This window comes from Drosophila willistoni, chromosome 3R, assembly GCF_018902025.1.
Source record: "Drosophila willistoni isolate 14030-0811.24 chromosome 3R, UCI_dwil_1.1, whole genome shotgun sequence".
In the NCBI taxonomy this organism is placed as follows: Eukaryota; Metazoa; Arthropoda; class Insecta; order Diptera; family Drosophilidae; genus Drosophila; species Drosophila willistoni.
The window spans coordinates 2217114-2238524 of record NC_061086.1 but is presented as its reverse complement, the minus strand read 5'-3'; the positions used below and the strand labels follow the sequence as shown (position 1 = coordinate 2238524).

Below are 21411 nucleotides of genomic sequence, written 5' to 3'. Positions count from 1 at the left end.
TGAATTACTCTAAAATATGTTTTTAATACCAATTTATGTGTTACTCACTTTGATCTGAAACCATCAAGGTACTAACTATCGCGACTAAGAAGCTTACCTACACTGGAACTAGGACGGCAAAGCTAGCTCTTTTCCGTTAATTTCTGGCAACAGGAACAATGAGTTGATATTTTTGAAAGTTGTTCAAAAATTTATGCAGCAAATATAACCCATTTGAGTGCAGAATACAGGGTATACAAAGATTAAAAAACGTTAAGTTACGACGAGTGTCGACGACGGTATTATCAGAAAGCCAAAGGCGGTTTTCGTAATAAAATGGTCACCGCATGGAGTAAAATTATACTACGTGCCTGATGTCGGTCCCAGTATATCGTTCTTCACAATTGTTGTAATATTGGTTTGGTTGGCTTAGTATTAGTTTAGTTTTTAATAAAAGCACAATAATCTTTTTAGTTGTTTTATGATTGATTTTATTTTATTAGATTTTATTTTATTAATTTTCACACGACCAGCCACTTACACGTTTCGAATAGGAAAGAGGAAGTAAAGAAGACAGTGTGCCCGTACATTAATTTTTAGGCTTTTCATAATGTTATTTTTGCAGGTTTAAATAACGTCGCAACTTTAGCAATGTTATGTTATTCAACACGCCCCCTCAAAAATTACATTATATTAATTTTCAAAAAAACAAATTCAAATAATAATTCAATTACTGTGACTGGTGCGTGTACTCTGGGAGGTATTACAATATGATCTGGCATTCACCATTAAGATTGGAAAAACCCAGAAAAACCAATCAGATCATTTATATCATTTAAGCAAAACAAACATTATTTTCATTTCAAAAAGTTACGTTAAACATTACTTAAAAATTAACTTCAGTTTAGTTTATGAGATTTTGTTAAATTGTATATTTTGTTTCTTTTGACTTCTCAAAGCAGTCCCATCTTGCCTCTTAGCTCCATGAACCTTCCAGTAGATAACGGTTTTGTAAAAATATCAGCCAGTTGATTTTCTGTGGGAATATACTCAATAGAAATAAGATTATTTTCTACTTGCTCTCTGGCAAAATGATATTTAATATCTATGTGCTTTGACCGCTTATGACATGATGAACTACTGGCTATGCTTATACAACCCTCGTTATCTTCAAATATTTTTATAGGTTTGTCTAATTTAATATAAATACTTTTTGAAAGAGACTTCAGCCATAAGGCTTCTCTTACAGCTTCAAACAAGGCCATATACTCTGCTTCAGTAGATGAAGCCGCTACTGAATTCTGCCTTTTTGTGTTCCAACAAATAAGATTTGAATTAAACATTTGAAAAAGATAACCTGTTGTGCTTTTTCTATCAGTTTCATTCCCACCCCAATCGGAGTCAACATAGCCAACGAACACATCTTCAAAATCAATATTTTTTTTAAAAATTAGTTTCATGTCAATGTTTCCTTTAAGGTATCTCAGAACCCTTTTTAAACCTTTCCAAAGTTCTATATTATTTTTATTAGTATATCTACTTAGAATATTGACGGCTGTTGCAATATCCGGACGAGTACAAAGCATAATGTACATTAAACTTCCAATCAAATTTCGACAAGGAGCATCGTATGTGTCGTCTGAGTTTAACATTTCATAATTTAGTTTACTTGGAAGTGGATTATTTACAGATTTACATTCCTCCATATTAAATTTAGTTAAAACCCTTTTTATATATGCAGATTGGCTTAACAATATCTGATCTTGGCATATTTCAATTTTCATTCCAATAAAGTGTCGTATTTCCCCAAGATCTGTCATTCTAAACTTTGTCATAAGATATTGTTTGAAACTGCTCATTATTTTTAAGTCTGATGTCGCTATTACTAAATAATCCACATATAATAACACATAAATATTTTTATTTATATTTCCTTGATCTTGAACATATATACACGGATCAACAGGAGAATTCTTAAATTTACACTCCTTTAGCGCTTGCTCAAACACTTCAAACCAGCACCTTGCTGCTTGTTTGAGCCCATAAATTGCTTTATTTAATTTACATACACTTCCATCATTGCAAATAATTCCCTCAGGGACTTTCATATATATTTCTTCTTTTAGCATACCATTTAGAAATGCCGTTTTAACATCCATATGATGTACTTTAAAATTATATTGGACAGCAATAGACAACACAAGTCGAAGACTAGGAATTCTAGCAACAGGAGCGAATGTTTCATCGTAATCTATTTGATATTTTTGTGTAAAACCGCGTGCAACTAATCTTGCCTTACATCTAGCTGGATTTCCCATTTCATCATGTTTTAAAGTAAACACCCACTTACTATCTACAATATTCTTATTTTCAGGTCTTTTAACAATAGTCCAAGTATTGTTTAAGTCATGAGCGGATAATTCTACTTTAACAGCTTCTTCCCATAAATCCTTATCACTTCGACTTTTTATTTCTTCGAATAAATGAGGGGCTTCGTCAAAAATTGTGTGAGCATTGAAAAGATAGTTATTAGAACTTAATTCATCTTCGTCATAGGAAATATGTGGTTTATTTTTCAATCTTTCGCTTTTTCTAGTTGCATCATTGATAACTCTATTTGAGACTTCACAAGGCTGTTTGTCATCCTTACTCTCATTCGGGAAACTGTCTTTATTATTGTCCTTACTCTCATTCAGGATCTCTGGTACGCAACATTCCATACTCTCATTCTGGAAATTCACCTTTTCATTATCCTTACTCTCGTTCAGGATATTCGGCGCACAACATTCCATACTCTCATTCTGGAAATTCACTTCTTCATTATCCTTACTTTCGTTCAGGATACTTGGTACACAACATTCCATACTCTCATTCTGGAAATTATCTTCTATATTTTCCTTACTCTCTTTCGGGAATTCAATGTTTACTTCATCCTTACTATCATTCAGAATGTCACTTTCAACAGCTCTTGAGTTTACCATATTTGTCTCATCAACTACCACATCTCTAGCAACAATGAATTTCTTATTTTCAATATCCCATAACTTATAGCCGTTAGGTTCATATCCCACAAAGATACTTTTAAACGATTTATTGTCGAATTTCCGTTTTCTAATTTTATTGTGTACGTATACAGTTGAACCAAATACTTTTAAATACTTTAAAACTGGCTTTCTATTATGCCACATCTCGTATGGTGTTGCTGCACGATCTCCAAGTGCCCTACTTGGAATTCTATTTATTATATATGTTGCTGTCAGAACAGCTTCACCCCAAAAATATTTTTCCAACTTTGCACCATTGACCATGGCACGAGCCTTTTCAGTAATTGTTCTAATCATTCTTTCTGATACTCCATTTAACTGTGGAGTATATGGTACAGTTAAATGGTAACTGATTCCTTTCTGAGTACAAAAGTCTCGCATATCGCTAGACAAATATTCCCTACCATTATCGATGTATAGGTTCACAACTTTCAGGTTGAAGTGCGCTTCACTTTTTGCCACAAAGTCCTTAAACATTATAAATACATCCGATTTATGTTTTATTAGGTAAGTAACACAATAATGTGTAAACTGATCTACAAAATTACATAGTAATTTTTATCATCAATAGTTGTGGGTGTAATCGGACCGCAGACATCAGAATGTATAACAAAAAGTGCTCTACTTATATGTTCTTTATTTTTATATTTGTCAAAACGTAATCTGGCTTGCTTTCCATTTAAACAAGCTTCACATATATCGTCTGTAGGATTAACTTTATCAAGTAGTTTATTATCTTGAAACAAATTCTTTCTTTTTATTTCTAACATTTTCCCTATACTTATATGACCCAATCTTTCATGCCATAATTTATATAAATTTTCAGTTTTTATATCAATTTTATATGCTTTGAATTCAAAAATTGGCATTTTGTACTCACCTGAGTTTTCGGCAATAATAATACCACCTTTTGTCAATTTAACTCCAGACTCGTCAAACACTACTGTCACTCCAGCCTCTTGTAGTCTTTTTACAGAGATTAGATTTTCTGTAACTTCTTTGCAGTATAATGCATCTTCTAGTGTTATCTGGTACCCATTCTCAAGACGAACGATTCCACGTTTTGTTGCAAAGATGTATTGCCCTTCCTTGGCGATAGCAATCTTCACTGGAGTTTGAAGTTCAGTAGAATCCATAAAAAGTGTCTCATCATTGATTATATGGTCGGATGCACCCGAGTCAAGGATGAAATTCACATTTGTTTTCAACTTATTATTATTTGAATTGAAACTTTTAATCATGAACGCGAAACCTGGCGTGGTCGTTGCAATATGAGCTTGTGTGTTATTTTCTTTATTATTGTCATTTATTAGTTTTTTATATGCATAACAATTTTTTTTTTATGTGCCCTGGCTTGCCACAGTGGTGACATTTTATATAATTTTGTTTGTATTTGTCATTATATGGCTTGCGAGTATTATTATTTTTTTTATAATTTTGATTTTTATATTTATATTTGTTGTTATAATTGTTTTTGTAGTTATTATTATTATACTTATTTTTAACCTCAACGTGTAATATCTTTTTACTTGTGTCATTATTAGCGTTATTTAGTTTTGTCTCATGATCGAGCAAACGGTGCTTAACGAAAACTAGAGTAAGATCTTCTTTCGATAGTGTCTCTATAGCAGTGATGACCCCGTCATATGATGATGGCAAAGTGTGCAGTAAGTGCGAAACCTTGTCCATTTCGTCTATATTGGCGCCTGATGCTAACAATTCATTAACCATTTCGTCAAAAATAATAAAGTGGTGTATAAGAGCCATCTCGTTTTTTAGTTTAAGCGACAACAGCCTTTTTCGCGCAGACAACTGAGATGCCACACTTTTTCGTTCATACACAGAATCCAGATTCCTAAGAATATCACGTGCTGTGTTGTTGTCTGTTGCGAAATCCAAAAATGCATCGCTCAAGTGCCCTACCACTATACTTTTTGCATAGCGTTCGGCCTTAACCCAACTTTCATCTGTTTCTTTAGGAGCCTCGCTATCAATAACTTTTAATGCATCTTGTTCAGCAAGAAGTGCTTTTATTCTTTTTTTCACACAGAATATTTCTCACCGTTAAACTGATTTATAGTAAGCTTTATCTTTTCCATAATTGTATATTTTTATTTTTTATTTGAATTTATATGTATGTGTAATACAAACGACTATTGTGAAAAAAAAACTTAATGTGCAAATTTTTATTTTATTTTATTTTTTTTTTTTATAGAACGCACTCTGGGCCCATAACCTGTTGTAATATTGGTTTGGTTGGCTTAGTATTAGTTTAGTTTTTAATAAAAGCACAATAATCTTTTTAGTTGTTTTATGATTGATTTTATTTTATTAGATTTTATTTTATTAATTTTCACACGACCAGCCACTTACACGTTTCGAATAGGAAAGAGGAAGTAAAGAAGACAGTGTGCCCGTACATTAATTTTTAGGCTTTTCATAATGTTATTTTTGCAGGTTTAAATAACGTCGCAACTTTAGCAATGTTATGTTATTCAACAACAATCATAAGGTTTCAGCTTTGATTTTGTTCTGCCGACGCGATCAACACGAGACACTTGGCGGCTTTCCTGTTTCTGGCCCTTAAATTTATTGCAATAGTTGGTTAAGTCAGAAAGTCTCTTCAGAGTCACCACGATGACCATCATGCTCACTTGGGCTGGTCTGCTTTCTTAACGCTTGGCTGAGTCTTAATCACACAATTCCCAGCCAGTTGACTATTTACCGAATAAAGGAATCTGAGCACCAAACTTTGGAACCACTTAACGTGCACTCACCAAACTTGTCGCTCTGGTCACAAGGATATTGTAAAGTTGAAGGCCATTCAAATTAATTAATCGCAATTTAGGGGCCACGCCCACGACGAATGAGTGATTCTGTTTATCATACACTATAGTAGTTAGTACCTGCACACATACACACATACATATGAACATACACACATAGGTTCGTGCATTCCAGTCCTTTGTTTCCGCTGCTCGGTATTTTCTTTGACTATTCCTTTTAATTAGCGAGTGCGGTTTTACACACTTGTCGCCCGCCAAAGAAATGTGAACCAAATAAACATTCTTTTTTAAATATACCCATATATATGTAGGTATAGCTTACTCTTTTTGCCATGTTTGCATTCGGTATTTTTGGGAGAAAAAACCATTTTATGCTAATGTTTTTGTTTGTGCCTAAGCGGCACATTAAAATATAAAAATATATGAGAACATTAAATGCAAAAAGAAAACCAAAGGAAAGCCCACTAAAATATGTATGCTTATATGAAAGTATATGAAAGCACATATGTATGTATGTGTGTATGGACGTGTATTCAGGGGAGAAGCATAAATAACAAAGTGCCAGCAAGTAAATGGACGAGGACGCTATTCAAATTTGTTGGTCAACATTTTTGTGGTGCCCTCAAAACAGAGTACTTACATACATACATACATATGAACATACATTCTACGAAATAGACGAAAGCCAAAAAAAGAAACAGAATTATAAATATAAACAGGCAACCTAACAGAACATGCAAATTTTTGGCGGCATTTTTCAGGGACTCTTTCTCTGCTTTTGGGGGGGAGAGCCATAAATTTTGACTCTGACTGGGAAAAATAAATCGATAAAATTGATATTAAGCGGAGAGTAAAACTACTCTTAAAAATCATTTCACTGAATTATTGTACAAAAGATAACTCTAAAAATGTTCGTTTTAAGCTTATCGTGTTGCTAATAAGATGTCCTTGTATTATAGTGTTTACTTTAAAAGTCTAATATTTGAAGATATTTTGAATTAATTTCGCTGCAAAACTTATATACCCTTTTTGAAAAGGGTATAACTGTGTCATACACATTACAAGAGCAAGTATTTCGAGTTCCTTTGATTGTAATTTCCGTATGCATAAAACTTGGTCTGTATTTTTATTTAAAAGTTTTGTAATTTCGTTTCATTATCCAGTTTGTACAGAAAGGCACGTAGAATTTGTAAGACTAATCAAGCGAGCACTTTGCTTGATGACTAATGTTGGCCTTGTCTTTTATTTATTTAACCAGCTATGTAGCTGTTCCATTTTGTCCGTTGCTGTTCAAAGCAAAAGTGTTTATCCCATTCTCCTTTGAGATCGGCCTTGGCCCTAATTTGCCCACCCAAGAAAAAATGGAAGGGAGAATGTACAAATGAAAAAGAACAGCGCTTAGAGCAGTTCATTTGACTTAAATTGTCTGGTAATTGCGCTCAAATGTTTTGTAAATTTGTTCATTAAGTGCAACACAAATTTGTGTCTGCTCTATGCGTGTTATTTGTGTCCTGAAATGAGTTTAGCACTTTAAAGTTGGTACTTTAATCACTTCCGCAGGTCATTTATTGGCAGTGTCTGACTTTCAATAGACAGCCAAAGTGGCCAACCGCAGTGGCCATAATGCTCACGCACGCACACACACGCCCAGAGAAGCAGTTTAAAGTCACAAATGGTGTGCTAACCAAAAGTCCAGAGTGAAATATCCAAAGAGTCCTATGTCAATTTACATAAGGCCAACATCATGATTACGTCATAATTGCCAGACATCACTGACAGCAGCAAAAACAAAAAATCAGAAAGGGACGACGACATCCCACGTTTGCCTTCCATTTTAAATACCCTTATTTAAATGAGCATATGTAATATAAATATATGTACCTATGCCCTTGCGATTTCGTGCAAATTGTCATGAAACTTGCTCTTTTTTTATTTTATAAACTATTTCATTCACCTTCTATATCTGATGATTGTTCGGTATATATTTAAGAATTGCAAACCACTGACCATAATCGACATACTCTTTTTCTATGCGAGTGTATCGGGGATGGTGGGTGAAATCAAAAACAACTAAATCGGTAATTGCCAGTGTTTAACTTGTCCAAAATGAGAGAGAGCCATTGAGCCAGCAATTCGAACATGTCAATGTATAAAAACAACTGATTATAATTTGATATATATTGAAATTATTGCCCAATTTTACTCGCAATCGAATTTCACATTAACTGACCAAACTGCATTCAACACTAAAAGATATCCTGAAACTGACATGGGTGTGAGCGCGGAGCATTCAATTATTAATGTCCGTTTAGAACGTCGATCAAATGACAGGGGCACCTGCATATAAATGGTTATCCTTGATGTAAAAGTTCAATGCCACACATAAACACACACACCCTTGCAAAGTCAATCCCAGGTGGGCGTGGTCTGGTGGTCTAGTATAGTTGTTCATAGTTTCTCCATATATGAACTACTATCACGCAACCTTGTAAGAGTTTGTTGGGTTTACCTGAGTATTTCCATATTTCCTTTTTTTTTGCTTTAACTTTTTTCCATTCAAGAAAGGTTCATCATTAGTTGCGATTAAATTTGACATTCAACACGCTTTTGCAAGAGACCTCACTCACACACGCATCACAACACACACACACACACATACACACTTAGACACTTCATGTAAAATAGTATATCTTTAACTTAAATATATATTTGAAATAATTAAATCGACTTAAACATAAAGAACAGTTCAATAAGTTATTTCAATAGAAAAATATGTCTACCCATAATACACACGATAAGTCTAAGTCACTAGATCATTTAATTTCAGTTAAGGTTGAAGATTGAGAGAAATTATTGGTTGTTTAAATACATTCAAAACAATTATTTGCTTTCTTAATTGCAAGTTTCAAATAGCGACCATGGATCTCTTACCAGGTGTCTTAAATCAGTTGATAGGCGCATAATTCAGCCCTAGACAAGCCATACAACTTTACAACCCTTGAGCCTGTAATGACCCTCTTAATTTAATAAAATGTACATGTCGAATAAGTAGTTTTATTTAATTAAAGCACTTGTACTTACGTATAGCTGAATTGAAGATTATACGTATCTATATTAGAGTTTAAATTCAATTAATAATTCAAAGGATTAGTTGTTTCAAACCTTAATCTTATAAACAAGATTTGTTCAAGCTCTAACGTTTTTCAAGTTTTTCTTAACTATTTAACTGCGCTTAAGTTAGTATTGTTAATAAACAAGATTTTACGTTAATTCATTAGGTCAACTCTGTATGCAGTGAGTTTCTAACATTAATTTTTCCACTTTGCGTGCCTTTTGATTTAATTTTTTCATTACGTTCCGCCCAGCCGCTCCTTACATGTCCAGCATGCAATGGCCCCCAAAGGGAAATGCCGAATTCTCTCATGGGCACGACAATACAATTAATGGCTATCAGGAGGCTCGACGTAACGATGTTGATTTGTGCTTTTCTGTTGTGTTGTTTAAGCAAACGGCACACGTAACTGATTTCTGAAGAAGTGCGGCTAATGGAATTGAAGAAATATTTATAACAGAATCGCCGGTCAGCTGATTGCGCTGCTTTCCTCCTAGTCCTTTGGCCCGTCCGTCTGCCTGTCTGTCCATCTGTCCCACCGTCCTTCTGTCTGTCTATCAGTCTCTATACCTGTCACTCAGATGGCAGGCAAGAAAATGCCAGGATGGCTGCCAAGTAAACTACCGAAGTTGAAAACAATTTCCTAGCGCGCATTCAAGGGCAACCTATGGCGCCATTTTATTGATATCCATTGACATTGACTGGTTTTGGTCTGTCCCTGGCCCTGCCCCTGTCCCTAAATGATTAGTTCATTGCCTGTTTCTATTCTAGGTAGTTGTTTAGTTGGCATGTAATTTAATTACTGCAACACACGTATGCAAAGCTTTATCCACTGAATAAATGCGAGCCACACAATGTTGTTGCCTAATTGACAGTAATTAAAGAAACTCCCAAACACAACCGCAAGGATACCCAAAGTGAGACCAAAGTTTGCAATATCAGCCAAAATGTCGTAGCGAAATTGATGAATGATTGCCATCCAGCCAGTCATGTGCGAATTGAGATTTACCATACAGAAAGCTGCCAAGTCACTAGTAGCACACACATTCATCCGTACATAGTATGTATGTACTACATACATACACACGGACAACATATCAAAGTGTTGCATACTGTAAGGGGAGTAAGCAAGATGTGCTATGATGTAGCTGGTGACGACAAGCCACGTCATTCACAAGGACACACAGGCGAGAACAATGGTGGCAATGCCATAATGGCCGGGGGACAACGAATTCACATGGTACACGGTCAGTGCCATTGCCAAAAAAATTCGATTTCCAGTTGATTTTTGGCTGCCTTTTATATGTGTATGTATGCGTGTGTATCGTTTTTTTGTTCATGCCGACCTTGCTGAATTGTGGCAAAGTCAGGGGAAAATGCGGGCTAATGTGGCTGCTGCATTTGCAATTTGTACAATTTGCAGGCCTGCAACGACAGCAGAAACTTTGTTTGTTAAAGTTTCATCACAGTTGCTGATGGCGACGGCGCCTAGGTCTATACGAACTTGGCTCTTTGACTCTTTGCCGGCCCGTAACTCAGTCGGGATATTTGCCATTTGGATTTCTGACATCTACTCGGAAATGCACTCACAGGACCTGACAAAAATTTGCGATGCGTTAAGGAAATTGCAAACAGAAGAACTCCTTAATGCTGGCTTTCCGAAATGTAAATGTGAAAGAAAAAATAAAATAAGACGAAAAAATAAATAAACAAAAAAATTTGGAAGCAAGCACAAGTTTTTTATATTAAAAGCTCCTTTAAGGATTCGCTCAATTCAACAGAGTTTGACAGAAACTTTTTAATGAGTTTTTGCTGCTCTGATCTCAAACGCCTCGGGCAATTCAATAATTGTTTTCAGTTTACATTAACAACAATATAGTGCTCATAGTAGTTTAAGGAAGTAGGAAGAATCCTAAGCAGCAGCTTTCTTTAATTACTCGAATTTAAATTGTGAGCTAATGAAGATATCATTAAAGCAACTCGGACGAAAGGATCCATGATGATGGCTTATCAATCGCATGTCATCTATATTGACTATACTGACTGTCTGGAGAATATTAATTAATACTTAATACTCCATTCATGATAAGCACGTTGACATTATAAAGGTAGCCCGCTACACGCAATACTTCAAAGCGGCCACAAATCTCTAAGCCAATTTGGAGCCATTTTTTGGGTGGGGAACCTCCCATTAACACTCGCATTCTCAGGCACTCTTTGTTGCCCTGAGTGAAATTTGATTAAGTGAGTGCCAGGCAAATGTGGCCATCAATTTAAATCAAAGTTGGTTAAATACAATAAATAAGGGCTTTCAGTTGTCGGTCCCGGTCTTTTAGGTAGCCCTCCAATATTAGGGAACATTTTTAACAATTCACTGTAATGGTTTTTAGTTGGGGCATCCGTTTCGGCCAACAAGAATTGGCCAAGAATGCAAAATGTGGGTTTAACTTTGCCTGGCGTCATTTAATCAGGCAAAGTGATTTTTCCTTCTGCTTCTCATCCTCACTCCATCCTGAAACTTACCGAGAGCAACTTATCATTTTGCATATGATTCTGTGTGTGTGTGTGTGTGTGTGTGTATGTGGGTAAAGGACGGAAACACGTAGACAGGAAGCCGTCTCAGTGCCAGCTGATGTTAAGTTAGTTTAACTTTACGCAACGACCCAAGTGTAAATTTACCCAACGCCAGGAGGCTGTCACGCCGAATTCCTGCCCTGACTCCTATGCCAGTAGAAACCTCCGATTTCGTTCCTCCTGCTCCACTATCTGCTGTGCGTGTCTAGATCGCGATTCAGTCCTCCTACCTGTGCTAAAAACTAGAGATGGAGCAATAAAATTTATTACCATTTTGCAATTATAATGTTTCAATATCTCGTTCCGTTTTTCCGTAAGTGTGTGTATCTGTGAGTGTCTGTGTAATGTGGCCATTAGCACAATTTAAGCACGATTTCGATTGATATGCTCACCTATGTGTGTATGTGTGTGAGGCCAAATGTATGTATATCCTTGCTGGTCTACGTGATGTCTGCATCATTTGTCTTGCATCCAGTTTAGCTTAAGTTTGAGTTTCAGTTTGCGACCCCTCTGCATAATGTTTGTTAACCTTTTACCAATTGGAGCCTATAATTGGACTTGGCATAAACTGCGACTGGGATTGGTGTCTGCTTCTGACATGCTTGGTCGCTCTTAAGCCATCTAATTGGCACGTGCGGACTTTCTAATGAGTTGCTAAAACTTTCTGCTCACTGCAATTAGTTGGCAGAAAAACTAGCTGCGTCAGCTACATTTCTAAACATTTGTACTTTTTATTATAAGAAGGCAACGACTTTAACATTTGTCAATTTTAAGTTAAGCCAAGCTAAAAACCGTCAATCAGTAATTGGCAATTAACACTTCCTTTATAATCAATTTAAAAACTATTATTCAATAGTTGAATACACTACATAATGAATTTTAAAGTAGATAAAACCATTACTATCTCCAAATCTGGTGTAAGCCATCCTCTTTATTGGTATACATCCATTTACGTATCCATTATTGCCTCCAGAGCTTCCAGAGACTTTTTCTTTCCCATCGCAAAACTGCAAACCGTAATGCAGCGCTTCTTGGGGGAATCGGATTGACTTAACGTCAAACTTTGTCAAATCCGAGGTGAAAACTTGTACCATGATAAAGCAAATCTTTAAGGATGTTTGTTTGACCGAACATCAGGTCTGACAAGGCGCAAAGCACTGTGTTTAAGATTAAATATCGTGGTCAGCTGAAATGGCTTCACCAATTCAGATTGACCAAAGAAATATACAAAACGGAACATAAACAAAATAAGTCATAAAAATTCATATGGCAAGTATTGTTTAAAACCAAACAAACATGCATCCGCACTCTGTGGAGAAGCTTAAGACCAAAACGGCGCAATATCAAGTCGCCAACGCACGCAAGCATGAAATATAAACAATTTTTAGATAATAAGCAGTTTTAAGAACAATTGTCGCCTCGAGTCTGGAGCCTAGAGTCTAAGAATTCATTTGTATACACAACAATTCTTTTAATAAAATCAGTTCATACTTTAAATTCAACGAATGAAGATTGGGTTAGTTTCCTTCTCCCGGATTCCTTGTTCACACTGTTCGTGAGTTGCCGTTTGTGACATTGTTATATGAAGTCGTATCGTCGTGCTGATCGGGAATATACATATATATTTGTACATATGTACATATGTACATATATACTTTATACGGTCGGAGATGCTTCTTTCCATGCGTTGCACACTTCTGACCAAAATTAATAGACTCTTTTTGTTCGGGTATAAAAATGTGGTTTGGATAAAAGAAATGATGGTGCTTCTCAACTGCCAAGTCAGTCTCTGGACTTTAATCCTATAAACGATCTTAAAAGATTTACGAGTTATTTAAAATTCCAATTTAAATGAAGTAAGTAAGTCGTCTCGCCGACTTAGGTATACCATACACCAGTAAAGCAAATATTTCAAATTTTTTTAAAAATATCAAGGAAGCTAACTTCGGTTCTGCCGAACTTTATATACCCGTGGCAATAATATTTTTCCTTTTTGAAATTTCTTTCCCTGCAACTCAATTCACTTATACAGAAACAAAACATTATTACTCCTTTTACTACAATTTTTTCTTCTTCTTCCATCATTCCCTAAGCAAAGCACGGCACGCATACACATACGGTTCATGTAGCGTTGCGTCTGTGTGTGTATGCGTGTGCTCTGTTGATTTGATGATGACGTAGTAGGCAGCAAGCAGCGCTGCCGGCAGCGCTTGAACCGATTTATATAGACTGTAACTTGTGTTCTATTTATCCGATCAGATCAAATTTTGGGATCTGAGAGTTTATATCTAATACTATCATATTGGTAAATTTCATAGCGATACTGCAATTTTTATGATAATGTTTCTTCTAGAGGTATATGATATAGTGGTCCGATCCTGATAATAGGAGCAGATTATACTTGATAATAAAAAGCACAGAAAAAAAAATTGAGCCCGATAGCTCTTAAGACGGCTGAGTAAAACGCATACGCACGGACGGACAGACGGACAGACGGACATGGCTATATCGACTCAACTTCTCATGCTGGTCAAGAATATATATACTTTATGGGGTCGGAAACGTCTCCTTCTGTGCGTTACAAACATCTGACCAATTTTATAATACCCTCTGCAAGGGTATAAAAATGCATTTTCACATAATTTTTACAAGCATATCTAAGTATCTCGCTCACTCAAGCATATACGAGCACCCTAGTGTTCCCACCAGCCAACGGCCAACTTCGGTCTTATTGAAAAACGTTTAAATGCATAACTCGGCTATTTTTGTCCGAAATTGATCAAATTAACAACTTGGTGTAACATATTTATCATTTCACCCAGGTAATCAATTGCTTAAATACCAAGTTTTATCTTAATCGATTTTAATTCTAGACTGGAATATTTTGGACTAGATGGGAGTCTTATGTCTTTACTTATTATTTTAACCATGAGTTTATGTATGCGTTATTCGGTTTCTTGTCAGAAACAAGTCTGCCACTAAATCCTTTGAGAATATTCATTCCGAACAATGGATAAAATCGATTAAAGATTACTAAAATTTTTGATATCTTATTAATGCTTGTACATATGTACATAGTCATTGGTAATAAGAAAAATTTAGGTTAAAGCCATTAATTAAGAAACATTTGATTCTAAGTTTCTTTTCTTTTTGTAATATAACATCAATAGTGTTGACAATGTACTACATTTATTTCATAGCATGCCGTCTCGCTCACTCTTATGACATTTGTATGGCATGCTTATATGGGAGCATCACACTGAAAACTTTAGGGGACTTCCGCGCTCGTTAAACATTATCCAATTGGCCCCAAATTTTTTTGAGATTTTTTTTTAGACTTGAAGGGAAAAAAATTGCCTCGCACTTGGTGAATTTCAAATTTTTATACCATACACCCATAGGGTGAAATGGTATATTAAAGTCGCCAAAATGTATGTAACAGGCAGAAGGAAGCATCTCCGACCCCACAAAGTATATTCTTGATCAGGATCAACAACCGAGTCGATCTAGCCGTGTCCGTCTGTCCGTCCGTCCGTCTGTCCGTATGAACACCTAGATCTCGGAGACTGTAAGAGCTAGAGCCACCAAATTTGGTATGTAGACTCGTGTAGTATGTAGAGTGATCAAGTTTATTTCATATTTTTTCCACGCCCCTTTCCGCTCACGCAATTAAAAAAAAAGCGTTTATCTCAAAAACTGTTCCAGCTAGAGACACCATATTTGGTATGTATATTCGCTTAGTAAATGCACACATTTTGTATGTATAAAAATTTTGCCACGCCCTTTTCCGCCCCCGTAATTTGAAAAACTTGAATATCTCCCGTATTTTTTTACCTTATGCAATTTGGCACACTTAAATTTAATACTAATATCTAGCAAAATACCAAATTTGATCAAAATCGGACAAAAAACAGTCGAGTTATGCATATAAACGTTTTTCCATAAGGGGGCGCTAGGGAGCTCGTATGATTGAGTGAGCGAGATACTAAGATATGCTTGTAAAAAGCATGTGAAAATGCATTTGTTTAATAAAGTTGAAATGTTTGCTTTACTGGTGTATGGTATACCTAAGTCGGCGAGACGACTTACTTACTTCATTAAAAATAAGAACACCCCTAATGTACACGCATCTATAACAAGGACTTGTCCCATCATTTACGAAAAACTCGTTTTGGTATAAATCGATGTCCATGGAAAAGGACTAAGTCATAAATAAGTTATTCATGCATTTAATACGGCACCAACTGGTAAATTTAATAAAATGTGCGATCTGCTGTCAGTGATAGTAAATACTAAATATTTCATAAATTGAATTTAACCAATTTCAATATAAATTTTTAATACATAGCTACACGAAAATTCGTGTACTTTTTCCATTATTAATTCGAAACAATAAGGTCCTGCTAACCATGTTGAATTTGGTATACATTATATTGTTAAACTCAAATTGTTAAATTCAATTAAAACAAATATGTTTGTGTGAGTGGTTAAAAAAATAAAAACATCTCTGACTTTTCAGTTGGTGCGTTGCCTTCACCCACTAGCTCCCATGAGCTCCCAAAAGTAACCAGAACACGAAAATTGTGGAAATTGTTGAGAGAAAATTTTTATGCTTCATCATGCTGAATGAAACCAAAAGCTTTTGGCCAACACGAGTAGGACCGCGGAATATGAGATTTTATACACATATGACAGAACACAGCTGCAACTGCCACGCCTATGATGGTTATGTTTGTCGGTCATCATAGCACCACTCCGCCTGTTCCGTGTTGTCCGTCCGAACGTCATGCAGCTGCCACCGTACAATTCTCAATTTACGCATTTTATCGCAGCTTATGAAAATTTCATTAATTTGCATTTGCAACAATGAAAATGCATAAACAAAGAGCGAAGTGGTTGCTGCTGCTGCTCCTGCGGCCAATAAATCTGCTGTAATCTTTGCCATTTTGTTTATTTGGTTTGCGTGTTCAATATCTGGGGCTACAGAGTATGTTCAAATATTCATATATCTACAAGTAAGTTTGTTTGTATGCTCGTATGTAAGTATACATATGAATAGTGGTTGTTTATGTACATGCTTAGATCCTCTAAAAAATATGATTATAACTAGATATAGAAAAAGCATATGCGTAGCTTCGTTAGGCAATGGGTGGGAGCGGGGTCGAGTTGGGGGTCAGAGCCGAATGGATAACTTAATGACCAAGTGTCCTCAACCTTGTCCTAGGGCTTGTCGGCTCGTGGTCGTGTCCTTGCCGTGACTCAGTCCTCGCCGCACATTAGAGCACGTTTGCCCAGGCGAGGCTTGAATGGCACCGATTTCTTTATCATGCGCGACATGAACTGGCCACCGCTGGCCTCATCCGCTCCCGCACCACCTCCCTCGCCAAGCAATTGTTGAAAGTCAATGCTACGGCCAAGGCGTGGCGTGCGCACGCGATAAGCGGGTTCGCCGTTGCTTTGCACTAGAAAGACAGTCGAGATAATCGAAAAAAGCAAAAATAGAGAAGAGACGTAGACGAAGATGAAGATGATGACGTGAACGTGATTTGGTTCGACTTAGCCAAGATGGGGACTTACATTGCCTGAGCTTTTGCAACAGCAGGTAGTAGGTCAATGGCGGCATGGTATCCAAGTCAAATTCCTGTGTTTGCGGCGGAGGCACCGCCACACTCTGAGTCTTCTGAGCCAAACTATTTTCCTCCAGCTCGTCAATAATGTCAACTAACTCCTTGTACTCGCCCATGGCCCGTTTCTGGCGAGTTTCCTTAGATTGTGGCACTAGGGCTCCTGCTCCTGCTCCTGCTCGTGCTCCTGTTGCCGGCGTACCGAACGATGATCCCCTTCCCTCTCCACTGATACGATTTGGCAAATCCAGTTTGTTTGTGCCCTGCACAAATGAAGTGCCCCAAGCACACAAAGCGCACAACAGGAATAGGAACCAAAATGAGAAGGGTGGAAAATTAAGGCATCAAAATATACATTTGAAACACTCGTGAGTGTGGATTTCTGCAAGGATGTGTGGAGCCTTCAATATCTGGTTTGGCGGCTTTCAAACTGTCGACACGTGTTAAGTTATTTTTACGCTGTCTATTTATGCGTATACGTGCCGTGCACACACACACAACGTAATGTGTGTGGGTTTGAGTGTGGGTGTGTTGCTGTATTGGTGTAGGTGTACAAGTTTATGTGGGTGGGTGATGGTCGTGAATGTGCGAGTCAAGCACTTTATTGTTTCAATTTACAGCCTGGCTGGCAGCGTGTGCCGCTTGATTAGACAACTCAATGTAGATTGAAATACCAACAGCTTAAATCGACTTGTAAATCGCAGTTTGCCCATAACACAGGATATATATGTGTGTCTGTGTTTGAGTTTGCCTGCAAGCGAATAATTCTAAACAATTTCTCACGATTTCTCTCAATTTCATAAATTTCTTATATTTAATATGGGGAAATAAATCAAATTGGATTTATGTATCTCTGATTTTTCCGAATTGACTTTTGCAATGAGAGGTTTCTCATGAAAATCCAATAGGATTTTACATTTACATTTATTAGGCATTCAATACTGCAGGAAACTACAAACCATTAATATATTTTTTTTCTTTGGGAGTCATATATCAAAATTGTATCGATTCAATACTAAAATAAAACTTATAATCGTTTCTAGGTTATTTTTAATTACATTTTGTGTATTAACAATATGCTTTACTTTTTTTTAGAAATTCAGTTTGGGAGTCAAAAATACTTATGGCATATACAATTTCTTGTCAAACTAATGCGGTAATATGAGGATCCAAATAATTATTAAAGGCCGTAGAAAAAATAGGTTATTCTGTTAATATAATTGTATTTTTAAGATATTTGGTATTGAACTGGAGAGTACAAAATTATTAAAAAAGTATTACTCGAGTCAGTACGAATCGTAAATAAGTCTTTAGGAAAATCCTTTTCTCAAGTTAAATTTAACAGAATATCAAGATTTTGTTCGTATTGAGACTAAAGCACATTACAGGTTTTTGCACTGTAGTCCTTTGCGTCCTTTGACAGGGACTGAGATTATTGCAATAGTCAGCAACTTAGTTGCGAAACCGCGACAGAAGGCAACCACTTCTTGTTTCCATATAGTTACCAATTCATACACCTGCATATGTAATCAGCTCATTAAGGACATTTCCCCGGGTGCAAATGAATTTACTTAACCAATACGAACAGCGACAACTTAATTAACGTTGCAGCAATTGGCAATGACAACCAGGAAATTGCAAAAAAAAACACACAGACCTAACTTTCGCCAAATTGTCGCTCTGAGAGACAACAGCTTTTGCTTCAACTTTAGCTGCGGGCATAAATTATATAGCTGCAAGTTATGAAGCACTTTCCTCGGCAAATAAAACTAATTAAGTGACTCCAGTGCCCCTCTCCGCACCTCGGTTATTACCTGCATGGCCTTGGCATTGCCGCTGATGGCGAGGGCGTAACAAGATGCCGCGATTAGCACCAAAGTGCATAGACGCGGTCTGCACATAACTGGGCTAGGGAATGAGTTGACTTTTACGATTGCGAGCGACTCTGGTTGCTGCTGGTTGGAGTCGACGTCTTACTTAAGCAAGGACCGCGACGAGTGCAGAGGCTATCAAACAACTGATGCGTCCAGTGAGCTGGACTGAATTTTTATAGCCAAGATTGCCTGGACTCACATGGCGAGCATGATTAGGCCATTGAGTGACAGCCGCTAAGTGATTTGTTATGCACTCAAACTCCCATCGGCAACAGGCTGCAGACAGCACAGTTTGCTGGTCTACAGTAAACAACGGGTCAACTGGGCAACTGGCCAAAGCCAAAACGGAAGTGCCAACAATTTGTCCAGTTCCTACACAGTGTGAAGCTGCCCAAATCAGCAGATTTTCTATCCTCTTTTATGCAAATCAAAGCGCGTGAGAAATCCGGCAGGACCCAGACGCCAGCAAAGCCCAACGACAACGGCAACGCCCACGTTAAAGCCGATGTCAACCCCAATGCCAATGCCAATCGATCAATCTTATTTAAATGTTGACAGTTGTCGTCACATTGTGACTTAGCTGGAGCTTGTTATTGGAAAGGCTTCATGCCACATTCCCGTTCTCTACTCCCGTTCTTGGCTTGTTTAAATGTCGCTGCCATTTCAAAGCCGCATTAACTTCAATTTGCTTTGCAAACAGCTGCGCATCCTACATCCTCATTTGCACCCCAGATTCAAAAGTTTGTCTATTTGAGTATCGGCTGTCAGACACCTAGGCATTCAAGCCAATTGTCAAATCATTTGGTCAACATGGGGTCTAAGCATCAACAAAGGTGAAGGAGAGGATTTCAATATGCCAGAGATGGTTTTGTTTGATCTAGCCATATTTTTATACCCTTGCAGAGGGTATTAAAAAATTGGTCAGATGTTTGTAACGCACAAACGGAGACGTTTCCGACCCCATAAAGTATATATATTCTTGATCAGCATGAGAAGCTGAGTCGATATAGCCATGTCCGTCTGTCCGTCCGTGCGTATGCGTTTTACTTAGCCGTCTTAAGAGCTATCGGGCTGAAATTTTTTTTCTGTGCTTTTTATTATCAAGTATGATCTGCTCCTATTATCAGGATCGGACCACTATATCATACAGCTCTAGAAGAAACATTTTCATAAAAATTGGAGTATCGCTATGAAATTTACATATGTGATAATATTATATAATATAATAAAATATAATATAATAAACAGTTGAATTGTGACTCTCATTGCGGTAGGGCATACTTTCGGTGACAATAAACACTCAAAGCACAAAGCAAAGTCAGAAAAAATACAACAACAACAAACAACATAATCTATTTTTGGACACACATAACTGTTTACGTGTAAGAATCAAAAAGTAACGGTGCAGCTTTACAGCAAAACCAGCAATATGACTGAGCCACCGGTCATTTGGAGAAAACATCCGCCGTCTGGTGATGGCAAATTTCTAACCATTTCGCGAACTGACAACGGAAATATGACAAACATTTCTCCCTTCATAATAAAAAAAACAATTGATTATACCTGTGGAGGAGAAGTTGAACTGTGCAAAAAAACTCGTGATGGTAATCTTTTAGTCCAAACCAAAAACCCAGCACAAACAAGCAAACTACTGAAGCTCAATGTTATGCCAAACGACATCCCAATAAAAGTAGAGGAGCACAAAGCCTTAAACGTTACTAAAGGCGTAATCTACTCTAACGAGCTAAGAGGTATAGACGAAGACACCATCCTAGAGAACTTAAAAGATCAAAAAGTCCAAGAAATAAAAAAAATTCTTTCAAAAAAATATGGAGTACTTACTGAAACTGGCATCGTAATTATTACATTTGCCCTCCACAATCTACCAGAGCATCTTTACATTGGATATGAAAAAGTAAAGGTACGCACATACATTCCCCAGCCATTGCGATGCAACAAATGCTTACGAATGGGCCATACCGCCGCAAAATGCAACAACAAAACTACCTGCAACAATTGTAGCCAAGACGAACATATTGATACTTTAACAGAAGAGATATGCGACAAAGAGCCAAGTTGCATAAATTGCCGATTCAAGCAGCAAGTCTAAAAACCCTAGCATACTCCCACATAATATATCTAATAGATCGAAACGTATCATAACAAGAAGCATGACTAAGTCTAAGAACACTAACCCGTCTCCAAATTCTTTGAAAACTCTCATAAAATCTAACAACGTCAAAATTTAAGATCTAAATCTAAACTAGCACTACATCTAATCACTCTATAAACTTAACATGACACTAACAATTTTGCAATGGAACCTCAATGGGTATTCAAACAATTACAACGAGCTCTTAATCCTCATAAATCGGTTCAAGCCAAAGATAATTTCTTTACAAGAAACCCACCTAACTA

The 21411-nt window shown here is 36.8% G+C and overlaps 2 protein-coding genes across 3 annotated transcripts in view; one reads left to right on the top strand and one right to left on the bottom strand.

The window, feature by feature from the left end:
* The window catches only part of LOC6651421 (octopamine receptor beta-3R), a 46521-nt gene that overhangs the window by 8110 nt on the left and 17000 nt on the right, over positions 1–21411 (top strand). The gene's annotated exons all lie outside the window — the stretch shown is intronic.
* Positions 16428–19122, bottom strand: LOC6651499 (protein hugin). The gene is made up of 3 exons (XM_002072621.4): positions 18934–19122; positions 17073–17382; positions 16428–16957 (listed from the first exon to the last, which is right to left on the bottom strand). Exons 1-3 carry the CDS (start codon positions 19018–19020, stop codon positions 16755–16757), a joined length of 600 nt encoding a protein of 199 aa, XP_002072657.1. The 5' UTR covers positions 19021–19122; the 3' UTR covers positions 16428–16754.

Excerpts from the sequence above, each read along its gene's own strand:
- LOC6651499 (XM_002072621.4), bottom strand. The coding sequence starts at position 19,020 with ATGTGCAGACCGCGTCTATGCACTTTGGTGCTAATCGCGGCATCTTGT. Across the intron at positions 17,383-18,933 it reads GCAATGCCAAGGCCATGCAG|GGCACAAACAAACTGGATTT; the intron begins GTAATAACCGAG and ends TCATTTGTGCAG. Across the intron at positions 16,958-17,072 it reads GTTGCAAAAGCTCAGGCAAT|TGCAAAGCAACGGCGAACCC; the intron begins GTAAGTCCCCAT and ends CTGTCTTTCTAG.